Raw genomic sequence first — 27,931 nt, 5'->3', positions numbered from 1 at the left:
GCTCCTGGGCTGTCAGATGGGATAAAATACACCCGGGCGTGTGGGGCTCGGCGCTGCCGCGAGGGAGCGAGGGGAGCGGCGGAGGCAACCGGTGACGGCCGTCGGCTCGCCCGGAGTCGAAGATGAGCTGGCGGTGGGCTCGCCAGCACCGGAACGGCGGCTCCTCCGTCCTGCTGCTGCTGCTGCTGCTGCTCTGGCACTGCTGGGTCCGGCCGGCCGGCGCCGACAACGCCAGCCAGGCGTACTACACCGCCCTCATCAACGTGACGGTGCTGAGCCCCGAGCGGGGCGGCCCCACGCTGCTGAGGATCGACCGCGGCCGCTACGGGCAGGATTCCCCCAAGGTGGAGGTCAAGGGTCTGCTGGTGGCTCCCGTCCCCATCAACGGAGGTAACGCTGCCTTCCCAGCCGTCGGGTGCCTCCTTGGCAGGCCGGTTGGCCTTTGTCTGAGCGGTGCAGACTTTCCTAGAGAGCTCTGACAAAAGGGCAGGAAGAACTTGCCCAGAGGGAAATAATAATAATAAAAAATAATCCATAATCTGACAGTGCCGGCTTTAATAACGGCTCTGCAAAGCTTAACGTGTTTTCCAGCATGGACCCCAGTAGGCTAGTCATATTAAGCGATGAAGGTGTTATTTCTAAACTAATTCCAGAGAGTCGGTAGCGATAGTTCCCGGTGTTTGGTTACAGCGTTGCCATGAATCTCAGAACAGCTGGATTGCCATCTGACTGTGATAGATATGCATCTGGATGGCTCTGGCAGCTGCATGAAGTCACGATTGTTCAGTGTACATTTCTTAAAAACGCTGTTTAAAGCTGTCCATCAAGACTTGGAAGGACTGAAGCCATCAAGCTGTTATTCTCATGGCCAGTCCGAAATGTGCTTGTTTGCGGTACTGAACGCTGTGTGGTGTTTCCAAATAAGTTTTCTTTTAATTAAGTGAAGCTGTTGTCCATCAATTGTTTTTTTGACAAATATTGGGTTTTATAGAGAATGCTAATTTAAACAAGTGAGGGTGTTGTCTTGATTTTTGCCTGAAATGAAACCAATTGCTTCAGTCATAATGATGTGCTTTTAGTAGTATCTTATTTTGAAAACCCTTCCTGACATTATCTAAACTGCCATCTTTAAGAAATGGACCACTTGATGGATCACAGTGGTCCCAACCTGTCTCCTGGACAGTAAACCCCTGAAAAATGCATTAAGTGAAATAATGTAGTCAGTTAAAACTAGGCTCTAAGTGGTGAATATTAAGAGGGTTTTAAAACACAGAACTATTGTATTATTAAAAGCGAATTTGAGAATTTACCAAATCTCAAGATCAGGAAAATACTTTGATGCTTCTTCAGAACAAATTGCATGCTGCTGGGCAGCCTGCTGTAAGCTTCTAGTACGTCTGAAGCAGACTGCATCAGGAGGTGCTTGCCAGTTTCATTGAAGCTCGGTTTTGTTAGCTTTACAGAGTGTAAACTAGAATATATTAATATAGCATATTTTGGGTGGAAGGGTGAGGAAGCAGAAATTGTTGAGCAAGTCTACTGCAAAATGATTTTTCACTTGTACTTGGAGAGTATGGTCAAGGTAGGATTTGGAGTCAGCTGTCATCAGTCAGCTCAGTCTTTCCTTCTTCTGCTTCCTGGTATTCCTCACTTGTACACACACCCACCCCAACTGCTGTATGAAATCAGGAGGCTGTCCTGGAAGTATTAGGCACGTAAACACTGGTATTGCAAGTAGTATTTGCTGCCTTTTAATATGTGCAAGGTATCAAAACGATTTATTTAGTAGCTGCATTATTTGTCAAGAAAAACTTTTGTTAGTAATTACTTTTTAACCTGCTTCTGTAACTTTTTCTGCTTTCTTCTGATATGGTCTTCAGTTAAGTGTGATTAAAACATTGAGGGAGGCTGACAGCATTTTCACTGGAAGCTAATAATGAGAGAAGAGCTAAGTAAAACTCTGAGCAGTCCATAAACAGCATTTTTATACCTTACTGCTAAGTAGTGTGTGATGAATAACTTCAGTGAGAAGGCAGATCAGGAATCATGAAATTGCAGACCTCCATTTCTGCAGGTTTGACATGCTGCAGTCATTAAAACTTTGCCATCAGTTGTTGGGGAGATTGACAAACAGCAGGACAAAACTCAACAGGAGACTGTTAAAGCAAACATTGCAGCAGTTGTCTGAAGTTCTTCTGAATTGTTCTGTGTAAGTTGTTGTATAGTATACATTTTATTTTAATTTTGTCGAGGTGTGGCTTAAAAATATTTCATATAGTAGGAAAGACTGGAATATTTAATCTTTTAGTTAAGATGTTCTTGAACACTTAAGGGTCTTATGTTTATATTCTTCCACTTTTTTTAGATCTAGATTTGATAAAAGACGATGCTGTCTTGCTGGAAGTAATTGCTCTAATGCCTTTTTATCAGCCTGTTAATATTGCTGTAGAACTTGTTTGCAAAATACTTTTTTCTAATGGCTCTTAACACGAGCAGCTAGCACCAGCCTCTGCTGTTAGAGCAGTAAATGCTCTACCCCAGTTCTTCTGTTTCCGAAGAAGAAAAGGACTCTACAACTGTTAGCAGCTATGTTTGAAGATGCCTTGACTCTGAAACTGCTTTGATGTCAAGCATTCACCTATTCACGGGCTGTCCCTTGAAATTTCCCTGAACGTGGGTGATCTGTTAGCACCTTGGTGGCATAGACTGGGGCATCTGTGTTTTAGAGCTGAAATGTCCTTAATGTCACATTTTTACATGCTGCATTAAGATCCCTTATTCATTTCCTGCAGGGAAATAAATGAATTTACTAATTCAAGATTTAGGGCCAATGAGCTAGTGCTGAACATACACCATTTGTAGTAGCACAGCCTGTGATTTTAAGTGTTGTGCTCTGCAGTCTTTTTTGTTAACTTGTGTTCTTGAATATGCCCAATATTTTATATACTACTTTTTGAAGTTGCCAGTCCCATGTGATTACCCATCCTTTAAATCTCAGTGCAGAATGATCTATTCAATCCCTTCTCCTAGTTCTTTAGCAGAATTTCTTTAATCAAATTCAACCCTGTCATGTTAATACATGTATTAAAAATCTTTCCCTGTTCTTTTTATAGACCCTTGTATGAAATTGATACTGGCTTTCACAAGCAATGTTCCCCTGGAAATGATACGGCAGTAATTCGCGTGACCGCTTGTGAATGTGACTTGTGAAGGTGTAGCTCCAGCGAGCTGTTGGTCACAGTTGGCCACTGGCTGTAAATACAGCACCTGTGTACGCATATCTTTCCAAGTGCATTAAATGCACGATAGCAGCAGAGTTTCTCTATTAATCTCTCTCCTGTTATTCCACTTCTAGTTCCTTTTCTTACTTCCTCTAACTTGTTAATCTTTTGTCATGAGTTAAATAATTTTATTCAAAGAGTATTTTAAACAGCTTCTGGATATGAATGCTTACAGATTATCAAAAAATGCTCCTCTCGTTCTGCATGGAAGGATAACGATGAAATGCATCTTCACAGCCTGATGTAGCTTTTCTGATGGTGTAGTTCAGATTTATATTATCTCTTCGGTGAGGTTACCAAGCACTTCTCATGCAGTCCCTTACTCTGTTATTTGTGACTTTGGAACCAGCTACTTCAGCCCAAACGTCGCACAGTAGGTACTCGTGGCAGTGTCTGTGCGTGCACCGTGCAAGCGTTCAGCCCTGTGCCGCTCCAGTGACCTCTGCTTTTGAGCATCTTTGGTGTTAGATGCCTGACACCAGTTGCGGTGCCCACCTTTAGGTGTCAAGCATATTCCTCTTGCTATGACAAACCAAGCTAGAAGCCCTTGAAAACTCACTTTAATGATTCTTGGTAGAAACTGCAGCGCTTTGTGGCTTAGTTCACTCAAAAGTGTTCTCCATGCTGAACAGGACTTTTCTCTAAGTGTTGAGTCTGGGTTATTGCGTGTCGTTCTGGGTTTGGATACACAGTTGAGGACTGGAAATGTCAGCCCTGTGTGCTCTCAAAGTCCCCTCGCAGAGTGTCGGACCTTGCCAGGAGGTGAGGTTTTGTGCACCTTGGGTAGCGGGGGAGCAGGCAAGGTGGTTACGACTGGAGATGGGACTGAATGGAAGTGAAATAGCAGCAGACTCAAAGCTGAACTTGAAAATATTGAAGCTCACTGAGCCAGTAGGTCAGGAACGAGGCGGTGAGGGGAGATGGAAGGGGACTGGAGTCTAAAGGGCTTGCGGGGAGGGGATGGTTGTATGAAAGCTGCATTGGAGAAAGAACTCGTAGAAAGGGGAGATCTCTGAAGGGGTAGTAGGGTTGTGGCTGGGCAAGGAGACTGGGAATTTGAGGGAAAACATGTTAGAAAAAGGTGGAAGCGGGGAAGAAACTATTGGCACAATGTTAGGAATGGAGGTATATCTTGTGCATGGTACTGTAACTATAGCATTTTGTAGCATCTGACACTTACAAACATGTTGTGTGAACAAGTTTTAGCTGCAGAAGGCTTAAAACGACAGTTTCCTGGTAACTGCAGAGCTTTAGGTAACATTCAGAGAGAATTTTGTGTTCCTTTCTGGCCCAGAATCCAAAATAATAAGCTTTAGGAAAATGCAACGAGCAAATGTACAGTAGTAGAAGAAAAATGTTGTGCATGTATCCATCCTTTACCATTGGTCTCAGTATCCAGCTTAATTAGTAGTCATTAACTGACAACAAAAGTGGAGGTTATATAGTGTAGTTTATAGCCATAATTGTGGTATATTTACTGAGCTAACAAGATTAAATCTGGACTATTACAGGACTCTTCTAAGCTTCAGTGATTTTCTTTTGTTTAACTTCTGTCCTGAAATAAGATTACCTCTTGTTCAAAGAGTTTCTTTTAGTGTTAAAGCCAGCTTTAGTCAAAGCAATTACCTGAAATAGCTCTTGAAAATAAAATACCACTGTGCATAATTCATTGATGCAACTTTTAAAAAGTGGAAATTATAACTGGCTTGAATAAGGACTCTATTGATAATAACACAAGTAGTAATGAGTTGATAGGAAATATATATATTACAGGTATTAAACACTAATGGGATAGCAAATAACTAGTACCCTTCCTTGAAAAAAGCAAGAATCAATGCTGCTGTGTTGCTTCTGTAAATTTCCCAGCTGAATTCCTTTTCTGGGGATTTTATCGCAGGATTATAATGAACGTGTTGCACAAGGCCGTCTGTTTTGCCAGTCAGGTGTGCTACGGAGCCCCTGCCTGGGCAGCGCCGCTGGAGGGAGGGGATGCTTCGGGGCACAGGCTGCTTGGGGCTGCATCTTCCCCTGGGCTGTTTCCTTCCCCAGTGAGTCTCTTGATCTGCTGCCCCTCAAAATGTTGCTGGTGTTTCTCCACCTATTGTATCACAGGGATTGAAGGTCAAACTTTAAAATTATTTCTGTATGTGTAGCTGAGACAGACCAGCTCTAGCAACTGGTGCTGGCCTCAGAGAGTGGAGTATTAGCTGAGATGCAATCAATATCAAGATATCTGATCTTTTTAAAAAAAAAAAACAAAACACCACCATGGAATAAAATAGTTAATGCCCAGGGCGTGGGATCATGGCACTGGCCTTTTTCTGTAAAAAGGGGACAAAGTCTGATAACGGTCAATGCAGCAGCCTTGGCTGAAGTGGGATGTCACAACTGTGTTCTAAGCAATGCAAGAGCAACATAAACACCCGGGATAGGAGAGAAAGCAAACCCAGTCGCAGTTCAGAAGTAGAAGGAGACAGTCTGCATTCAGGCAAGTGTGTGCTTACTTCTGACAAAGCCTCTGACAGCTGGCCTATTCATTTCATTTTTGCGCCTACAAAATGGCTATCCCTCTTACAGGAGGAAGGCTAAAGGACCTGGTCAAGCGATTGGAAAAGATGAGGAGGAAAGTACTGGTGCTGTTCTAATGTAAGCTTGCGAATACTTCCTCAGTAGTTGAGGAAGCCTGGTTGGATCTATTGCGTGATTAACTATTTCTTTCACGTGAATCCCTAAGATGTTGCCAGAAACATTAGTCTTTCAGCAGGAAGGGCTCTTGAATTTAAAAAAATGCTTAAGGAGAAACAGTTGTATGCAAATTGAGCAGTCCTGTGTGTTCTGCAAGAGAAGCTCTCCTGAAGTTGAGAACAAAGGTGCAGCCTAACTGTAGGTACTTAGATCGCAGCTGATCCTTCTGTAAAGAGGTTCTTCTGTGGTGTTGGGGCTTACAGGAGAAAGGGAGATATTTACAACAACATTGTACATAGCTCTTTAACCCAGCAGGCTGCCACTTCTAACAGAAAATTGTTTTTTTGCCAACGCATTCATGGTACATAGGTAGGCACGGAGAAAGAAAAGGCAGAGTAAATAACTTATATTTTAAATAAGCTAGAAGAGTAGCACACTTAAAAGGAAACACGCTTAGATGGCTTTCTGTATGCTTATATCTTCTGAAACTATGAAATGACATGAGTGACTTCTGATCGTATCTTTTTATGTGCAAGTGATTTGTTTTAGAATAACTTTAATTTAATGTGAAGCCGCTTTTCATTCTGGCATGGACATCGTCCAGGTAATACTCACAAGCCCTAGTCTTTTCGATCCTAACTGGACTTTGGACAACGGAGCATAGGCGGCATGATAATGGAGAGCTATCGATGATGATTCTTGCTGACACCATTCCTTTATCCATGTCCTTTACAATGCCAACTGATGTGCCTGGCACGTTAGGAGTATAGCAGATGTTTTATTTTAGCCAGCTCGCTAGGCTAGAAGGGTGACCATGAATATAACGCTTTCACTCTTTTCTGAGTGGGTTAAGTCTGTTGAAAAGATGAGCAGAAAAACTCGGACTTTCCACTATTGTTCCTGAATTTTTTTTTTTTAGTTAAAATTGAAAGGATTACTTAACATTTGTGTGGTGTAAATAGGATACTAATGTAAAGAAAAGTGGGTTGTGACTTGCAGTTACTCAGTTTGGGTTTACCTAAACCAAGCAGATTTTCCTTAACGTTTTTGTATTACTTAAATAGTGCTAAAATAATATTGTCAGCTCTTAATTTTTCATTGGGACATACTGAATCCACCTCGTCAGGAATAACATGCTGTATGCATTTGAGTGGTGTTTGTTGGTCTATATCTGGAAAGCTTTTATCTCTTAATATCTTGTTTCCTAATCCTGTTGCTCTATCAGTAATGTTTCATAGCTCTGTCCACGGCTGAAAGACACTTTGATCTCTACCATGATAGGAAATTTTGTACTACTTTTCCCACAGATGCGGTTTCTGTTATCTCTTACTACTTTCTCTGTCGGTTTTTAAGCTAAAAATTTCAAACTGTACAGATTTAAAGGTGCCTGCATAAATTTTTGTAAAACTGAACCCTAGAACAGACTTTTGAGAATGCTGCCTCCCTTTTCAAGGTGCCTTTTGCCTTTCATTGCTTTTATGATTTTTCATTCTAATAGCCCATTACCCTATTTCTGAGGCCTTTTTTTTTTTTCCACTTAGTATTTATTTTTAAGCCTGATTGTACTGAAGCAAACTGTACATAATCCATAGGATTACTGCTGCTCATCCATCCCATATATTTTAAGTGAATTTATGTCGGCCATAGTGTCTGCTTTGAGTTAATTTTGGCAGTTTGGGGAGATTCTGTGGAATTGTGGCCATTTATTGAACGGTATTTTCCAAAGGATGTATCACACCTGAGATTCTTGAATCTGATTTCCCTGGAGAAGGATGGGATTTTTAGCTTTCAAGGCTTGAGCAACTTGCTATCACCGCCTGCTTGTGCTTTCCTCCTGCGTTTTTAAGTGGAAATGTTCTGAACAAGGGGGAAGTGTGCATTAAACAGTAAACTGCTTTTATCTTAACAGAGGACAGCAAGATTTGTTGAACATGTGCTGTGTTATGGTTCTGTCACATTTTCAAAAAGGACTATAATTCCTTTAAAAAATTTACTGTTCTCTTAAATTTAAGAGTAGAATAACAAGCTACAAAAGTGCACTCGATATGCAGGTGCGCTCCTGTGGTCACTGCTGGTCATGATGGCCGTCACCAGTGCGCCAAAACGCCGTGTGGGGATCAGTGCTAGCTAGCAATTTCCAAAGGGATTCGAGTAATAATGTCAGCGCGATGAAGAAAATACTCCGTAAAATTCGGCTTCAGGCATCTCTCTGAGATTTTCCCCGATCCCTGTGTAAAACAAAAGCATAAATACAAAAATACAGCAAATAGCCGTACACGCCTGCAGTGTCTCATGCAACCTTGAAAAACAATTGTGAAAAGGATGTGCTGCTGCCTGGCTCCCCCCTCCTTCCCGGGCAACAGGGAGAGGCGCTTCTCCAAATCCAGAGATGCAACGACTTCCCCTGCAACTGCCACGATACAGATTCATCTGCACGCGTTTTCTTCAGGAAAGCAAAAGATTTCCTTTCTCCTTTCAGAAAAAGATCCTTTAGCTATTTGAACCTCCTTTGTTACAGGTTTTAACCTGAGCTGGGTTAATGCTTAAAAAGATCTTTTGTTTTGTTTCCAGCTGATAGGTTAATCTGGCTGTTTTTTGTGGTAGACCTTTTGCTGAAATCCCATAGTCTGTGCTGAAGAACTCACTTCTTTAAAAGGAAAATTTTACGGGACACTTCATTTGAATTGTTCTTAGGACCTGTAATGTTTTCAGGGCTGTTATGCAAATAAATTTTTTGTTTGTCTTGAAAAATCGCTGTTTATCCCAACCATTTTTAGTAGCCAAAGGTTCTTACGCTCTTGGCATTTGAAAGGGTGAATATATTTGTATTATAAGTTACCGTGGACTCTGAGTTTCGAAAATCCTTTAATGACACGACCAGTGCATCAGACTAAACTGCGTGTTTCCCGTTGTGTAAACAGAAATGTCTTTCATCGGTTTCAGCTGCTGTACCGGGGAGTTATCCTCTGCATTGCATTTTGTGCCTTCTGTACACAGCTCTGCGTGGGTCTGGGTTGTTCCAGGATACATTACAGCATCAGAAAGGACCAAAGAAGAGCTTTGCATGCTGTTGAATTCAGACATCTGGCGTTTGCCATTTCTGTTACTCTTCCTTTTTACCATCAATACCTGTTCAGCTGACAACTTGAGTGCGTGGTGTTTGCAAAACCGTTTGTTTCTTTCGGAGCACACTTCCTTGTAGACAAAATGTGCGTACGTAAAAAGCTGGTGTTGGCTGCTGGGGTTTCACAAGATCAGCTTTTAATATCTCCCTTCTTTACAGTAGCTTGCACATGGCAGATTACTCTGAAATCTTGTTTTCGCAGCCTCCTTTCTTTAGTTATACTTCCCACTGCAGTGATATTTATGACTGCATTAGAAAGAAAAAAAAAGTGGTAACTCCCCAGAATGACTGATAAGCAGCTGTTTCGTAAATGCCTGTAGTATATGAACCATATTCTAATGTTTTTCAGCCTGTAGGCAGGTATTGATTCAAAGGTATATTCATTGTTCTAGCTGCACTAGAGTTAAAAATAGCTTGTGTTAGTGAGCCTAATTCTCGGGCATGTAGTCACAGCTTTCAATGTGTGAGACTTGGTTTTTTTTAAAGACTTTTTTCATAAGAATGCAGTTAGCTTTAGGCTTTATTAACAGGAGTATGGTGGCTTCCTAGTGCATAACGGTTAAGTAATTTAGCAAAACTTAGAGTTAGTTTTTTTCTTTTTTGTCTGTTCCAACAAATTGCCATCTGTGTAAATGTATTTCCCATTTCAGTTGCAGATCGCCTGGGCTGTGACCCTCGAACACGTTTCCAAGTTCCTCCAAACACCAAGCAGTGGATTGCTTTACTGCAGCGAGGAAACTGTACGTTTAGAGAGAAAATACTGCGAGCAGCTTCACATAATGCCACAGCCGTGGTCATTTACAACAATATATCCAGTGAAGAACCTGTCACGATGACTCATCAAGGTAAATAAAACGGAATCTCTTTCACTGTAAATTTTTTTGCCAGAGTACTCTTTTGCCATATAAACTATTGCTAAAGAGCTCTTGGCAAGCACAGATGATGCTATTTGAATTAGCCTGTTCTCTAATGATGTTTACATGTATGCAATATAGTGAAATGAGTCAATAATTCTGAGAAGTTACTTTCCTTTAGCATACATTTTATCCAATGAGGAACACTTTCCTCTGCAGTGGGGGTATGGGTGTTCTGGAGTGAGGAAATATCTGTAAGATCTTAGGAGTAATCTTATTTCAAACCTTGCTGAAGAAGAAAAACTAGCATATAACGGAAGGTCTAGAATTTTACAAAGCATCTGTACCTGAAGAACTTCTATAGTAGCATGTCTTCAACTGGCTGTTATGGTGGGGACTTTCAAATATTAACAATTGTATCAGGATCTGAGCTTGCATGCTTTTTTTTAATGACAGTTTACAGAGGGTTCCCTTTCTACGATGTGTCTTTGAGTGCCATACAGGAATCAACAAAACTTAGTGATTTGGAGAGCAGTTGCCTCTGTATGTTGTCTAGAATTAGACTATTGCTGGTCTACAGTAATGATGAAATTCTGGATTTCTACTTTTTGGGGGCTATCTGTGTGTAAAATTTTGCGGTTACTAGTGAGTTACTTTAACTGGTGGGAGCCTCACGTTAAAATTTTCCTTTGGTTAAAAATGATTTTCACAATTCTGATCACTACATTTTTCATTTTCCCAGAAGGTTTTCTCAATTTGGAATTATTTAGCTTAATCAGAAAACACGTATTTCTGTATTTGATGGCTGTACTGCTGGCTGATTATTTTTTCCTAGAATATTTTCAGTCCTTTTTCTTTAAGCATAGGGGGTTGCTTGGAAACTGGAATTTCCTAATTATTGTTCTGCGTATTATCACACAATTAGAATTGAATTATTTTACTAAAGTGCTATGGTTGCTTCTTTCTCCCTTTTTTTACAAGGGAAATGTCTTGTGGCTTCTTCTGGTTTAGTGGGGTTTGACCTTACCAATTCTACATACCACAGGAATTTTCCAGGGAGATTTTGACCTCTGTGTAGCAATTCAAAGCCTGTTGACAATCCATTTTTATCTTAGGTACCTTCCTTAGACATTTTTCCAAGTAATCTGCAGGCAAAAAGTCCTATATTCTAGTGAAACGCTTTTTACCACTTTCCTTTTGTGTTTTTGTTGCTACTTCTCTCTCTGCTGATGTAGTACCCTCCTAAGCCTTCAGCTCTGGTCTCTCTTTGAAATACCTGTAAGATTGTAAGGTCTGCAGTCTCTCTTTAGCTATGATTCATGATGCCGCCTGTGGCCTGGAATACCTTACTGTGGCAGAAAAAAAGGCTACTAATAACAATACAGCTCTGGCATTGTTTGCTCTATTACATGTTAAATCATATAATGGGTTTGATTATAACTTTAATACCTTCTTTCTTGTAATGCTGTTAGATTAGGCAGGTGCTTTCATAGCAATGGGATGGTGTCTGTCTTTTATTAGGAAATCCTAGTTCACTCGGTATTTCAGCTCTGAAGACCAGTGTGTTGCCTTTGAAACTATATCAATAGGTCCAGTGGTTCTGGTAGGTTGAAATAATGTCTCAAGTTATAAAATGTGAGAGCTGCTGTGGGTAAAATGGTGTCCTGTAAGCTAGCCAGGAAACTGTTTGGATACTTGGTATCTGGAAAAAAGCTAATACTGCTTCAGCATGTTGACTTCTAAATATTTACTCTTACTCATGGCAAGCTTTAAAAAAATGTAATTACTGGAGATGATGCATATTTTATCTTTGAGTATTTGAGATACTGGTTTTTAGCTGCATGTACTCAGTCCCTGGTATCCTGGAGTCTCTGTCACTGACTTGGGCTGTAGGCACTACCTCAAAATTAATATTGGACTTGAAGTGTTCGAACTGTGTGACAGACTAAAAGTAATTATGTAGAACTGAAATGCCACCTTAGCACCACACTGTAACGAGGACGAAAGTCGCTCCACAGCTCTTGTTTTGCTCGCGTTACGGATCTCCTTAGCAGGCTGCGCTTTGCAGAGCTTCCTATAAATGACTTCCTGTTTGCTTGGTGTAAGAACTGCAAGCGCGTGTAACTGAGATGTAGAGCAGTCCTTTGGTGCTAGCCCCAGCACAGGGAGGGCTTGGGATCCAGCATTCCCCTTGATGAGAATTATTCCCAGTGGGATATAGATTCATGAACCTATGCTAACGTGATGAGCCTGTTCACACAAATGTTATGTGTAAAGCAGCCGTATGCACATTCAAGGCACTCTCTGGTCGTCGTTTTTCTGCTTTTTCAACCATGTCACTGCTTGTATGCTTTTTAGGTGGTGAACGACCACATCATCTGCTAATTAGATGTTCTGGTGCACTACATCTCGTTAGTATTTTCTATCCCTAAAGTTCAGGAGGACTTGACCCTGTGTATTTGATAGCTGTTCCGCTGCTGATTCAGTTAAATGTGTTAAAAAGAGTTGATATAAAGTGAAAATGAAAGTGAGCCACCAAGTTGGTCTTATTTCCATACGATGTCTAGGGCTGTGCAGTATTTCTCTATTCTTTTAAAAATGTGTTCTTCACAAGACAATTTTGCAACTGTGTTATGATGACCAGGTTCATGGCTCTACATTTTCTTTCCATAGACAGGTGAAAATAGACCTGGTGTCATTTTATATCACTGTAACATAATTTTTATACTGCTGCATACCAAACCTTAGGAATATTCTGTCTTCCTGGTGAAGCAGAGAGGAAAGCGGCAACTGCTGATAATGCACGCTCTGTGAACTGCAGGCTTTCCTACTTCGATATTTGCATGAATTCCAATCACCAGCTTAGGCAATGTCTGCGCTAAAAATAAGTAAAATATTACATAGATTTATGTATGTTGCCTGCCTGAAGAGAGGTGATTCCCTATGAAAACAGCTCAGTAAGCAGTTCTCACCTATGGGATTAATATTTTATCCAAGTTCTTTTATGCTTGAACACACATTTGAAAATTTTAGTCTTAAGGAAATTTGTTCTTACTCAACGTATTACTTAGCAGAATGTAAATTCCTGCTGGTGGCTAGATAAGAACTGTCACTCTTGAATCAGTCTAGCATCACCGTGTCAAATGGACAGTTTCTATTGCTAATATCAGAATTTGCTTTTTCTTGTGTGATAGTCCACTAAGTCTCTGCCCCTTCAACTTCAATTTGAGTTTTAAAGTAGGTATTGACCTTAAGGAGTTGGTGAACTTTTAAAAAAAATGTATATATTTCTGTTAATGTTATTTGCAGCATTATTTTCTTTTCTCTGTCTATATCCTTGTATGTATTGCTGTGCGCACGTAAAATAAACTTTTTACGCATTCTTGTAGATGTCCTTTATCAACCTAAGTGAAGGACGTCTTTCCCAGCACAGGTTGTGTTAGACTATGATATCACTGGCAGGAAGGCAGTTTTATGAGTGGTTTTGCTTGCTACTTCTGTTAAAGCAGAACAAAAATTGTCTAATGTAAAAAAGAGCCTATGTGGTAGAGAAAATATGTAGTAGCTATCTCCTTTATAATCAATTATGGGAATAGGAAGGAAAGGCAGGTAAAATAGCATTTTAATTCTTTTTTTGTTTGTGTGTGGTGAAGACAGTCCTGTCAAGTACAAAATAGTTAAATTTTATATTGAACTTCTCTATTAAAATCTAGACTTTTATTTGGATTTATAGAAAATAATCTAAGCCAAAGAAGCCTCTAAAGTTAAAATGTCATACTCAGAATTCATGGAACAAATATAAACAGAAAAATATAAACAAATATTCAAGAGAGCGTCAAAATGAAGCTGCTGGATTCCAATAACCACTGTTCATCAGTGCTGAAGAAATTTCCTGAAGTATTTAAACAACTTCTAATATAATACCTTTTTCAGAGTATTTACCTGATACAGGTAACTCTTTAAAAGTCTTTAGAACAAGCTGCAGGCATCTTATCAGGGTCGATCTTCATTGCACTTCTAAAGAAACGATGCATTCGTCGTCTTCAAGAAGGTGTTTCTGTCCCACGAGGTGCACAGAAGATGGCATTCCCCTGCTGCGGTACTGTGGGAGAGCTGCCCACCGCTGGCTCCCAGAAACAGTTTCCTTTCAAGGGGAGGATTTCTGATGGCCGCCTGCTCGCTTAAAAACACGCTAGCACAGGAAGCAAGCTCTGTACTGGCTTTGAACTGTGATAAAACTTAAATGTATTTTATGTGGATTATTTTAGGTCACTGGGTCAGAGACAGGAGGGATGGGAAGTAATTTGGAGTTGTTGCCATCTAATGGCTATGCCATGTTCTTGCCCTAATTCGGAGTGGGTAGAGCAGACTGCAGAGATGGGGCAGTGGAGATGCCCCTCTCCTCTGCTGGGGCACTCTGACTGTCTGCAGCGCATCTCTGCTGCTTGCCTTTTTCTCACAAATGTCTCTTTATGTAACTGTGAGCTGAACTGATGCGTGAAAGCTGTGGCAGGGTGCATTGCAGATTATTTTGCACAAATGTGTGCTGATGAATATTTCAGTTCTGTGCCAAATCTGCTGCAAAACTTTCCCTGCATTATTGAGACCTACTTTTAATCCACAGTTCAAAACTAATTTTATTGTATATTACAATAGTGTTATTATAACTTAGTAATTTACCCTGGAATATTAGTGAAAAGGAAGGAGAGATGAGCCATTAAAGTTGAAGCTATAAAAAAGGCAAAACAATCACTAATCTAACCATAGTTTGCATATCTTTGATCATTTTATATTATTTATTGTTTACATTTGCTAATCGAAAATGTGGGGAACAAGTGTCAAGAGCGTTATAGTTAATCCTGTTTCCCACTGCGTTTCTTGGAGGTGTATTCATCAGGAAAATCTGTCGTACCGTAGATGGAGGTGTCTGACACTTCCCGAGATGTGGAAAGGAATGTGTTTGAAGCACAGATTCTGGACCACAAGGAAGCACTTGTCTCTTCCAGATAAGCCAGGGAAACCCCTTTACAAAGCTAACATGTCCTCAGTGCCTTGCAGAACTTCTTACCAGTGTTTCTGCGTGGTATATGCCTTGTCCACAACTGAAATAACAGCAGTTAGGCTCATTTTTCCTTAGCCAGCTGAAAGGGTAATTAGTTCTGTGACTGTGAAAAGGCCCACGGGACTGTTAGTGACTGTAAGTAATTACATTCTTTTTCTTATCCAAAGTCTGAGCTCCAGCAGCAGAGTAATTCCCAAAATCTATGGATTTGGTGCAATCAAATTTATGATATTAATCTATGAATATGCTATTTATGAAGCTTTAAAAATACATAGTGTCCTTGGGTAAGGTGCTCTTGCCATTTGTCTTTTGGGTTTGGCTGAACTTGTTTGGAATGACCATCCAGATTGATGAATCTGTATGGACGTTGTCTGCAGATAGAAGAAGATACGGGAGCATCACAGGCTACCCTGATGAGAAATCCCTGGGGTTTTTAGCTCCAGCTTCCATCAGTGGGAATACAAACTGCTGTCCAGAAACAGCAAAATGGGAGCCACCTACTAGCACCTGGTCACGTTACAGAACGCAAGATTATGCGGACTTTGAGTTATCAAAATCCAAGTGTGTCTTAAATTGATGAATGGACCAATAAGGTCACATTGCATTCATATTATTGATTAATCAAGGATGCGACACTGTAATCAGTGATTGAGTGATAAATCCAGATCTAAGGTAACAGGTTTTGGACATTGTTCAGAAGTATATGTGAAAAAAGGTTGTTTTCAAATAAGCAGAAATATCTTTTGAAGATAAAAAAGGCATGTATTTCAGAAATATGTGAAATTGTGACATGAGGAACCTTTTTTCAGTAGGGTGTCATATGTTAGGATTACACCATTTCCCTAGTCAAAGCTTAATGTGACCCTTCTGCTTTTTATTAATTTGCATTTGTTCAAAGTTTGAATATAAAATTTGGTCTACTTTGTTAGCATACTAATACCTTAACAGTAGAAGTATTCATTAAATAGGACTGCAAATGCAGTTTACTCGCCATAATACATAGTTAAATGCCTTGTAAAACTATGTGAATAAAATTTAAAAAAAAAAAATCTGTGCACAGATTGTGGAAAGGGGATGATAAAATGATAAATTCCTTTGTACAGAGTTTTTTTTTATTCTTCCGGCATTATTTAAGTGGAATGTCCGTTTCCTCTTCAAAAAAATTGCAATGCAAGTAGATGCAAAGAAGCATTGCTAAAAGAGAAAAACATTGTGTGAAATGTCTGTAAAATCATTGCAACATCTGTCTGCTTTTCCCTTATCTCGGCCTGTTTTTCCCTAGTATAAAGAACCCAAAAGGTCCCATGCATTAAAAAATATACATAAGTATAATTCCCAGAAGATAAGTCCTTCTACTCCCTAGAAAGGGAGTATGAAATATATGTAGAATGGTGAAGGCAGTCAAAAGTGAGGGGAAAAAAACAACCCAACCCTTGAACCTGGCATCCTTACCATTGTCAGTGAACCCTGCTGCAGCTCTGGTTCCAGAGATTTATAAATTCGCCCTTCTGGTCCTCCCCCTTCTCAGCCCAGCCATGAACCTGGCCTCCCGGTGCCCATCACAAGTGGTGAAGTAGCATATTTTTGCTTTCCAAAATCAAGATGGGGCAGAGATTCAGGAACTTGTGGGAGGTTTAGAGCCAAGAGGTGGGTGCATCTTGTAGTTTAATAAAAGGATCTTAATTTTCTAGCAGTGCTTGGTGTCATATGACTTACGATAGAAGACAAAAAGGAGCTCCCTGGGTGAGGCTGATGGAGAGGAAATGATCTGCAGTGAAGCCAAAGTCTAATATCTCTCTTCTACTTACTAATACTGTATTGTACCTTTGCGAGACTGTTAAGTGTTGGTTTTCTTGAGTGGGGTGTGCTGGGTGTAGCAGGGGGAGCTGGACCTTGTCAAGCTTGAGGAAATGCAGGGGCGTAGCTCCCCCATCTCCTGTGTCACGCATGATTTGGACTTGTGAACGAAGCAGGAGGATTTAGCTGTGATAACCTGTTTTGATCTTACACGGATTCCTTCTTAAGAAACATCTCCGTGAGTGTCAGAATAGAGCAACTGGGTTATGAAATAATGTGTCAGCGGTTGTAATCTAAATATGGCCCAACAGTTTCCTCAACTGATTTTGCTATTTAGCTCTCCTTTTAGGAACTCTTGGTCATAGCAGATTATAAAGCTGATGTAAAATACGGCGGGAACATTATACTGAAGCATCGTTTCTTGTTTAATGAAGGAGGGCAGGCCCTGGAAAGATCATACCTGCTTAGAAGATTATTGTTTACCACCTATGGACGTAATAATTTAATGTGCTACAGGCTAACGCAATAAGAATCTGATTAGGCTTTAATATTTATTTTGAAGTTAATTGTGTCACACCCATCTTTGGAAAGCTAATCTTGCTGTTTCTGGTTTTCTAATCATATGCCTCAATCATATGCCTGTTTTTCTTAAAGGAGCAGAACTTTGTGAATGTCCATCACATGTCTAGTAGCAGTACAGCAATGCGTGGTACATTTCAAAATACTGAAGTGTATGTAGGCGTATTTAGAGGGTATAGTGCAGTGCCCTTCCTTAGCCTGGCAGAGTAAGACCTGTTGAAGCTGTTTTGCTGCAATCAAGGAAGAGTTTTGAGTGTTCTGCAGACATAACTTGACTGTATTTCAGCTGCAATTTATAGAAGCCTGGTCCTTACTGAACCTGAATATCTGCTTCCTTGTCCTCCGAAGGAGTCCGAATTCAAATTTTAGCCTCAGAAGAGATTTTTTTTTTTTCTTCCTGAGGTTGTTTTGCATAAGTTTGTGTAGCAAAGAGACTTGTGATTTCTGCAAATATCTGCTCTGTGTTTTGGGACAGCTAGTTGCTCTGCTGGTTGTGTTTAACTGATGCATCCTGTGAAAGCCTAACTTCTAGGTAACAGTTTCATATACTGCTGTCCTTTAAAATTTTCTCATGGCAGTGTTATAACATCTGTTCTATTAGTTTTCGCTACATAAAATAGGCATCCTAAAGTAAATTGTTTACATACAGACAGGAATTCAACATTTTCAATCTTATAAAGGCAACAGGAAGAAAAAAGTTTTTAAATGCTATCCAGTCTCATTTTAAAATTAATGTATCTTCTTGGCATTAAATTCTTACCTTGCTTAGAACTAAATAACTGGCAATATTACAGGTTTTTTCTGTTTTCAGAAGTATTTGATTTGGGACATCTGAAACAACATATTTTACTCTTGAGATTGCACTTGTGTGTTGACAGCTTGGATGTGCTCCTGTTTACTTTCTGATTAGATCAAAATAAAAATATGTGCAGCTAGACCTGTTTTAATCACTCTGAAGATAAGCCAACGCTCTTCCTCCTGGTGTCTGCTTTTCCAAAAGCCTGTTTTAGAATGTAAGACTTATTCTTCACGATTAATTTCTCTATTTTGCATCAGACTAAAATTTTAAGGTACCTGAATAATATGTGCATTTTTTTCCCCCAATGTTGTTAAGTACTACGGAATTTATATTTAAAAGCTGTGCTCCTCAAGTCCACCTTTTCTGGCAGCGCAGCTTTGCATACAGCTCGGTATGCCTTTTCCCTTTCCCTCTCCTCACCTTGTGGGTTCCATGGATTATATCCTCTGTGGCTAAATCCCTTACCTTGTAGGGGTAATTCTTGCTTCTGCCTCTGCTCAGATGTCTTCTGGTGTTTTCGCAGAACTCACAATTCGTCTCTCAAAACTTCATATATAACCATAGCACTTAATTTGTGCTTTCCTGTTTTCATTGATGTTTTGTGGGCTCCCAAATTCTGTTGGAGTGGTTTCGCTGTTACTTAATGTTATTCCAAGAAATCTGTCACTCACAATAATAGGATCGGTCCCGTTCCTGGGTACTGAATAGTGTGTGTTGCTGTATCTTTATTTCTGATATAACGTGTTCAGAAATGCTTAGTGTACAGTTACGGGATCTTTAATAGAAGAATTCTGGTTTGTGAAGATGGGTGGTTCTATTTCGAATTACATTATCATTATGATGTTCTGATTATTGCAGTCAAATTGGCAGGGGCATTTCCATGTCTGAATCATGCCTTGAATCCAGCCTACAAGTGACTGCCGGCACCATTCTTTACTGGGAAGGTGGGGATTTTGCTTGCCCTTTTTAGGGAAGTACTCTGAAGTTTCCACCAGCAGCATTATTCAGACAAGTGTGTGTTAAGTTCAGGTTTTTCAGAATGAAGTCATGAAAGGATTCAGTTACAATTAAATATTTTCTGCTATTTAAAGAGAGAACGATATTCTTTTGCAAGCGTGAGATGAGTGCAGTCTGTCTGCTCCATTCTGTGTCTGCAGCATCAGCAGCTGCTATCAAAGACAGAGAATTACAAGGACTTTAGCTGAAAATAGCAGCCATTAGAAAAGTGCTAACCTTTGTTATGAGTATCTCACTTAATTCTCAGTTCTCTGCAAACCTTGTTACATCAATTCAAAATAGTTCAGTGCCTCTTACAGGTGGTCGAACGTTTGCCATGCTTGAGATGGGATCTCAGGTTTTGCCCTCCCCAGCTGCGAGAAGGTGGCTGAAGCATTGCAGCAGTAGCAGCAGTTCGGTGCCAGGTTGCTCAGATGCCCAGGAGGAATTGTCTCACTGTCCTTCTCCCCGAGTATTGACCAAACAGCTGCTTGGGCTGTTGACAAGCCTAGGGGAAAAAAAAAAAAAAAAAAAAATCAGCTGTTGGCAGTTGCATTTTGCCAGGCTGCCGTTCCCTGCATCCTCCAAGGGACGGTAGGTGGATGGAAGGTGTCTGAAGTCTGCTCTGTGAACCGTGCTTTGTCTTTACCTTGGTATCCTGGCCGTAGTTGTCCATATTTTGAGCTTCAGACAAACGTTTGGTAGTCAAGAATCAACAAAGCAAACACAAAAGGAGACAATTCTTTTCTTCTGATGAGACTAATAATTTTTGAAATTACTTTCTATTGACTTTCTAAATGTGCTCTTTTAGAACTGCTGGGAGCTATGGATAGATTGGCAAGAGAACAAATCAGTTTCCTTACAAGCTCTACAGGAAAGTTCTGGATGGTGCTGTTTTTCCTATCTTCTTGTTTTTAGTGTCTTCTCAGCTTTTAAGTCCTTCTCTCTTCTCCTTTCCCAATGTAATATTACACAGATTTAACGATTAATTGCAACTTCATCCCTTTTCATACATAGCGTAGTGTAACTATCCTAATTAAACATGCACATGGTAAAACTGCAAGCTAGAAAGAGCTGTCTGGGCTTGGATGATAGCAATTAAATGATTTATATTTACAGATGTCAATATTTATCTTATGCCTACCCTCTGTCCTAGCTCGTCATCTATGTTTGAGTGTGCAGTGCATTGGCTTTAGTTAGCATTCCACCTTCTTTTCTTTGGACGCTGTGTTCTTGGCTGAGGAGAGTATTGCTTTTCGTAAGATTATGTAGTAAGACTATATTCTAACTTTTACAAACGCTGTTAGTCTTTCTGTGTTCACCTGAGGATTTTTTCTGCTTAAGTTTCAGAAATGCAAGGTTTCAAGGTGCTAAACTAAATGAGTCAGTGTCTCCTCCTGCCCCCAATTGTTCTCAAACAGGGAGCTCTTGCTAAAATTATTTAGGGTGATGCCCCTGACAAAAATACAGATGAACCAAGTCCCAGTTTCCACTGAGCTTCGGTATGTTAAACAGGCACAATTTATTTTTCTTTTCTGCAGTTCTCCTTGGCTCTTGCAGGGTCAGAAGCAGCAGTAGCACTTTGGCTGTTCCCAGTTGAGTCATTTGGAATGCAAATCACTTCGCAGCGATGCCAGAGGTTCCCTTTGTGCTGGGCTTTATATAAAACGCACGACAGATTGTCAGCTCTGTCACATTCCCTGGGCAGCAGGGAATAGGTAGAGGCTTCAGCTTTTGATTCAGACAGAACTGGACTAGTATCAGGAGATCTTAGTCAGCTTTGCTTTGCAGACAACTGTAAATCATGTCAGAACGCTACATTGAGTGCTTCTGACTGATATTTTGATACTAACGTAATTCCTCGGTGCAAATAAATACCTGCTGGGGAAGCTTAGCAGAACATGTGCTCTGGGGAATACAGTCCCCCCTGCACCCTTCCCCGCCTGTCTTCATTATCCGAACTAGATAGGAAGAACAGAAGTGAAGCCTAGGGAAAATAGCAAGCAGTATAAATTATCTGCTCTTGATTGATCTTGCACCATCTCAGCTGCAGGGTTTTGGGGTTGCAGGAGCACGTGCTGCATCTACATACAGAATCTTGCAGGGAAGGTGGCTCTTGTCCTGTAATTCAGTGCTGCCAGTCTGGGCAGGGACTCTCTTCCTAACTGGACAAATCCAAGTAGATTTCCTCTGAAAATAAAGCAAATAGTGGATTTTTTTACTCAGTTTCTGAGCTTTGCTGCCTATTAAATATCTTGGTTGGTTTGCATGAAACCAAACTCAGTGCGTCTCAAACTGAAGTGTCTCTGGAGAGCTGGGCTAAAGTGGACCTTGTGTGAATCTGTGGTATACTAGTGATTAAATAAGTTGTATCCATTAATTGTGTTGGGTTTTGGTTGCTATTCAAAGCTCTTGAGTTACTGTGATGCTTGTTTCAAAATTACTCATTCAGAAGGAAACGCTGAACTTTCTTTTCCTACTTAGACCCGTGTTACCAGGACAAGGCATGAATGTCTACCATTTCAATTTTAAATAAAGAAAAGTTGAAATTTCTTGGGGAAAATTATTTGGGGGCTGTGCAATATTTTTTAAATTACTGTGCAAATCTTAATTTCTGAGATTGTCGGCTTTGATTCTTCTGAGTAGTTCTGTCAGCACAATCCAGAACACCAGTGTTAGGGAACTTGCTCTGAAAACTGAGGGTAGTGACTGTAAGAGTTACTATTTGGCTTGGTGAAAGAGTAATGAGATAACTTTTAAGACTGTTACACAACTCTATTAAAGCCCTCATTTTGGAAAATTACGTAGCTGTCTCTGTCTGTCACTGTGACTTATTGTGCCCTGGGTTCAAAGCTGCTGCTCTTCTGGGTCTTTGCATCATTTTGTGGATACAATAACTTCTTAAAAATCAGATTTTGATTAAAAGACTTGGAACAAATTCCTTGTATTAAAATAGGACCTCATGTTCTCTCTTCACTGCCATACTAGGTCCTCTGTAACTTAAATCCACTCTAAATCCAGATCTCGGTGCTGAAGTCCCTTGCCTTATACAGTTCCTCTCTGAGGGAATGTGAATTGGAGCAAGCAGATGGAGCACACAGATGAGCAGACTTTGCAAGCATTTTGAAAATAGGTCTTGAAAGAGGTTTTAGTATAGGAAGCAAATAGATCTGGATGGATAAGAATGGCACGCATAAGGCTTTTTTCTTTCTGGCTTTGGCTTTCCTGTACAGTTTGCTTTCCTTGAACATAGATCAGAATTGCCCTGAGTTGAAGATCATCTTTTTTATGGCACCTCTGCTTTTTAAAACATAGGTGCTCTCTCTGTTCTGCCGGTGATGTCATTCTTTTTCAGCAGTCTTGCAGTTTAATTCTCTTATTATCCTTCTGCCAAGAATTTTCCCTTTGGGACAAGAGGTAGTCTAGAGGCAGGACACTATGAAAACCAGATGGGCTACACACTCAAAATGGAGCTGATGAAGCTGACAGCCTCTTTGCGATCTTATCAAGCATGTCTTTGTATGGGTGATAAAATCAGGACTCAAACTTCTGCCAAGTTTGGGTTTTTTTAAATTTCTCTTCTACTTTGCGGCTAGACTTACTCGCTTTACTTTCACTTCTGTCTGAAGTGATGTCGGTAGAAGTTTGGCTTTGTAGCTGCTGCGCTGGAATTGTGATTTGCAGGTCCTTGACATCCTCGGTGGCATGTGAAAGCCTCCTAACCATGCAGGGGAACTTGTCTAACTCTCCAGAGCAACTTGTATGCAGCACTGTGTATGCTAAGCCCACTCTATCATCGAACTCATCTTCTAAGTGTTTTTCTGTGAGTTTACCTATTTAGGTATTCACCGCTTCAAATCTGGAATAAATGTACTTTTTAAAGCTAGTTCAGGCTGCACACAGTAATTATAATGTGGGAAGTACTGTGTAACCACTGGTAGAGATCTGTTACTATGCGTGGAGCTGCAGACAGTTTGCGTGTTAATGCCCTAATTTGAAAATCTGGGTTTGAAGGACAAGCCATGAGTTGAGTGCCCAGTAGCATGTTCCTTGTGCCGTAGGTGGCTTACATTAACTTCTCTAAGTTGTCAGATAGCTTTGCATTTGGAAAATCTTGTGAGCAGCATGCCATGTTAATTTTAAATGTAAATTAAATATTTTTCTCTCTTTATAGGAACTGGAGACATTGTTGCTGTCATGATTACAGAATCAAAGGTTAAGGAGATCCTGAATTACTTGGAAAAGAATATCTCTGTCCTGATGGCAATAGCAGTGGGGTCCCGCGTTCCTCCAAAAAACTTCAGTCGGGGCTCTCTAGTCTTTGTGTCAATATCATTCATTGTTTTGATGATAATTTCTTCAGCATGGTTAATATTTTACTTCATCCAGAAGATCAGGTACACAAGTGCACGTGACAGGAATCAGGTAAGGGGGCTCCTTTTTGCTGTAAGTTCTGGAGGTGATGTTTCTGTATACAGGAGTCAATAGAGAACAAATCATTTCTAAGGAATGTCCATCAAACTAGTGTTCAGAACCTCTTTGTTCCAAGGCAGAGCATGTTCCTGGACAAGGAGTTTTATATAGCAAAGACTTTTCATCCTGAGCAGCACCAGTACAAGATCATATTACATGACAGGAAAGAATAGAATTTGAAGCAAAATGTTTGGGTTTTAATGAGTATAAGTCCAAGAGGAAGACAGAATCTATGTTGGCTGAATAATACATACTGTATCTATGTTGGGAATGGGGAGGAAAGTTAAATTGTGAATGAACTTGCATAGTGTAGGGGAACACAGAGCTAATGTTAAGAATTCTATGCATGATATTAAGGATAGCTTTAGTAAGAGTTAAGGTAATTCAGAAGTTGTATAAAGGGATTTCCAAACTATAATCTGTCATGAATGTTAGGGTAAGAAAACTAAGGTACAGAGCTGCTTAGCGATCTGCACAAACTTTCAACTTTATTCAAGATCACACTTGGTATGGACTGCCTGATTCTCCTGGTCATATATTTTACTTAAAATTTTGTCCAGTATGCCTTTTTTACATTCTTTTTCAACTCTAATTTGTTTAAGAACTGAATTAAGAATGGCCAGACTCAGAGATCTTGACTAAATCAAATCATCAACTCAAATATGGATTAAACTTTAGAAGTAAATGTTTTACTAGCGTGGACTTAATGACCCACTGCCTCCATAGTGTGCCTTGGCTTTTATTGAGAAGGGTCGGTAAACCTCAGGAAATCTGCTGTGCTCTCTTTGCCTTTGTATCTCTCTGTCAAGGCTAACTTACAGAGCTGCTGACCTCTACTCACTGTGTCCCCTTTCCCCCTGAATCAGAGCTAATACACAGGAGCTCGCTCTGAAGCAGTGCTTTGGATCTTTAAAGCTGTTTTGTCAAACCTAAAACAAATGCAAACTTATAAAGCCTCAGTTGTGACAAAGGATTTCCTTTTTAGCTTCTATAAATAGTGTTTGATGCTGCAGGTCCCATGGGCATCCTGTAGATTTTCCGAAGGATGTCATTCTTAAATGACCACACTGTAACCGGTACTTAGTGTGGTCCCTTGGGGTGGTGAAAGTTTAAATATAACTATTACTCAATGAATGTCTGTGGAATACTAAATTGTGCCTGCTGCATCCCCTACATGGTTCTAGGCTTCTTCCAAATGTCCGTGTTTCAAAACAGTTGCTCCATGGGGAAAGGGCTCTTATGACCTTTATTCTTTCTTTAGATTTTTACAAAGGTCGGGAGAAACTTGATGAAAATTTTATGTGGTTTAAAAAGCTGAGCTTATTAAACTTTAATAAGAAGGTGGCGACGGCTACAGCTTGTTTTTAAAGAGCTTTGAGAGCTTTCACAGAGAGAAGGCTGTACTGTTAGTGATGAAATAACTTGTTTTAGGCTATGATCTTGTTTTTAAGTTATGTCGAGGCACACTTTTTTAAAAAAAAAAAAAAAAAACATCAAAACCATGTTGTGTTTTGTAGATAGTGCAAGTAGATACTGGTATTTCACATCATTACTCTTGCGCGCTTCCACCAGAGGTATGAAACTCTTTTGCGTGTGGTGGTGACATTTTCCATCAAGACGGTTCTGGGTTTTAAAAGCAAGCATATGCTCTATGCCTATGCCCTAACTTATCAAAATAGCAAATCCTGAGCATTTCCAATGTTAGCATAAAAAAGTATTTGTTAAAATTAGAAAATGGAAGAGATGGATCTCTTAAATGGGAGAGATGAAAATTATTGTTTAGCAAATTTATTTACATAAGACAACATGTATAAATTTTGCAAGAGTTTTGTTGAAATATTATGCTTCCAATAGGAAAACAATTTTTCTTTAAGATTTCTTGTAGTGCATATACAATCATATGCAGTACAACTAAATATAAATACTACCCACAGTTACTTAGTTGGTAGTGTTGAGCATTTAAGTTAAATGCCTTTTCAGCCTTGTTCCTCTCTTAGTAATCACACTTTTGGTTATGCAATGATTATCTACTCCCGCGGTGTGCCAGTCTGTTCTGTGTTGTTAAGTACTCAGCCAACCTGCTTGTTCCAGGACATGTAATTTAGATTTGCTTAAACTGGCCAATTTCTCACATGTTGAAGTTAGGATGAGATTTCTGACTTCAGGAAGTTTCCCCATCCCAGTTCTATTTCTGATGCTGCATTTCTTACATGGGTATACTTCAGTAGTTGGGACTGTCTGTCTGATTTTGTTTTTTTTTCAAATCCATACTCTAAGAAATATAAAATAAAGAGCTGTTCTTCTGTGAGAACCACAAAAAAAATTATTTAATGCTAGAATAATAGTGGTACAGTTAGTGATCTTGACACAATTGTGGTGGCCTTCTGAGGTCGTCTTCTCAAATAAAAGCAGCCTTCTTAGTTTCAGTTTCTATGCAGAGAAAGCATATGATACGGGGGGTACACCTTATGAAGGATTTGATTTTCAACTGTATAGAGGTGGGCACAAAAAAATGCACATTTATTTCAAGCTGTATTGGGGGTTTGATAGGTGCAGTTCACATTCTCAGAAACAGCCCGCCTCTTTCAAAGGCAGAGTGCTTGGTACAAGACGGAGGTGAAGGATGGAATACGTGAACTTCCCTTATTGCAGCCAATGTAAACCCAACCTGATGTCTCAGGTTCCTGAAACAAGAAGACTTGAGCTCTGTTCCACTCAGTGCCCCGTCTCTGGGATCCTATGGACCAGCTGGCAAACAGCCATTCTTCCTTGGCTGGGAACTGGGCATTGCAGTAGGAATCGGCCCTTGAATTGCAGAAATGGCTCCTTCCATCTGACAGTGGTGCTCATAAAAACCGCATAAACAAAAAAAATAGCTTGGCCTCTGCATTCAGGTTGAGGTTCATCTTCAAACCAGTATTCATTTCAGCTTTATTTAAGTCTGTATTGGCTTATTTAGATTTCATGACCTATAATTTTTTTTTTTCTTGGTGAGATCCTGGTGGTTTCAGGTAATAGCAAGAGAGAAACTAGGTTACACTGAGAGGATCTCTTACGTCTCAGAATAAGATCAGGCTGCTCAGGGAGAAAAAAAAAATAGTAATAATTGAAGCTTAAGAAGAGAACAAGGAGTATACTACAGCACACTGAATAAAAAGCAATATGAACAGAATGTAACAGAAATCAAGAGGGCATGTTGCTTCAGCTTTTATCCTGCGGGCTGGCTTTGATTAGTTTTGTCACACCAATGTTAGGTCACTTTTATGGACTTTTATACGGTCCATGAGGCTTATGCCCATGCTTATCCAGTGCATTTGTGGGCTCAACTGTTGGATTTTTTTTTTTTTTTCTTCCTGACAAATCTCTAACTGTGGGCTTTGCTGTGTACGCTTTTTGTCTTATGTGTTGGCCTACTGCCACAGAGTGTAATGCAATGTTAGTATTGAGCCCAAATAAGTCATTATAAAGGACAGTAATGAAGCTGGATTATCAGGGTTAATTTGTGTTCTTTTCTTTGTCACTTTATTAGCGTCGTCTTGGAGATGCTGCCAAGAAAGCCATCGGTAAATTGACAACAAGGACAGTAAAGAAGGGTGATAAGGTATAATAATAAGATTTCAAAACGGTAAACTTGAGCATTGTGCTTAATTTTTGCCAGGGGAAACGATCTCAGTTTTTCCTTTCTGCTTCTGATTTATGACCTTGCCTTCCTTGTTGGAGGCTTACTTCGTCCTGTGGCAGAGTATTTTGTGTAACTTTTAGTATCAGTGTATGCTGTAAGTCTGTACATTTCAAAGAAGTTTTTCTTGCTTAAATACTACTCGCACTCCATCTGGCAGCTGTGACTGAGAGTGGTTTTGTGTGCTAGCTGGCTGGGGAGGGTTACTGGTAGGAGTACATAAGGCTAGCATTGTTTATATGGAATTCTGTAAGCTTAGCATCATTCTGTATGTAAGTTGTGTAAAGTAAAAATAAATTTAAAAGGTAATAAAGGACAATCTCTTATGTAAAATATGAATATCCAGTAAGCTGAGGGGGAGTATAAACAGGTATTTCATTAAAGATAGTAAATGTTACTTCAAGAATATTTCTTGCCAGTATACAAACTAAAAGATACGGTGTGTTAAGTCCTAAACTTTTTCCACTTTTATGAGCAGTACTGCTTTGTCTTTGATTCTGAAAGGAAAAAATAGTCACTTAATTTTTGCTCTTTAATTTGCAAAAGGCAAAGGAATTCTGGCTATGATTTGATTTTTTTTTTTTAAGAGGAGATTATTTCCT

At 39.9% G+C, this 27,931-nt stretch overlaps 1 protein-coding gene across 3 annotated transcripts in view; it reads left to right on the top strand.

The window, feature by feature from the left end:
- Positions 1-27,931, top strand: part of RNF130 (ring finger protein 130) — a 54,830-nt gene continuing 26,899 nt past the window's right edge. For all 3 annotated transcript variants that reach the window (XM_082324324.1, XM_082324323.1, XM_082324325.1), the window contains exons 1-4: positions 1-390; positions 9,741-9,935; positions 23,352-23,602; positions 27,180-27,251. In XM_082324324.1, the coding sequence (XP_082180450.1) occupies positions 123-390; positions 9,741-9,935; positions 23,352-23,602; positions 27,180-27,251 (786 nt within the window). In that variant the 5' untranslated portion in view covers positions 1-122. The remainder of the gene's footprint in view (positions 391-9,740; positions 9,936-23,351; positions 23,603-27,179; positions 27,252-27,931) is intronic.

This window comes from Platalea leucorodia, assembly GCF_965183815.1.
Source record: "Platalea leucorodia genome assembly, chromosome: 11".
In the NCBI taxonomy this organism is placed as follows: Eukaryota; Metazoa; Chordata; class Aves; order Pelecaniformes; family Threskiornithidae; genus Platalea; species Platalea leucorodia.
The sequence above is the reverse complement of the archived record's forward strand: the minus strand, read 5'-3'. Positions and strand labels throughout refer to the sequence as shown.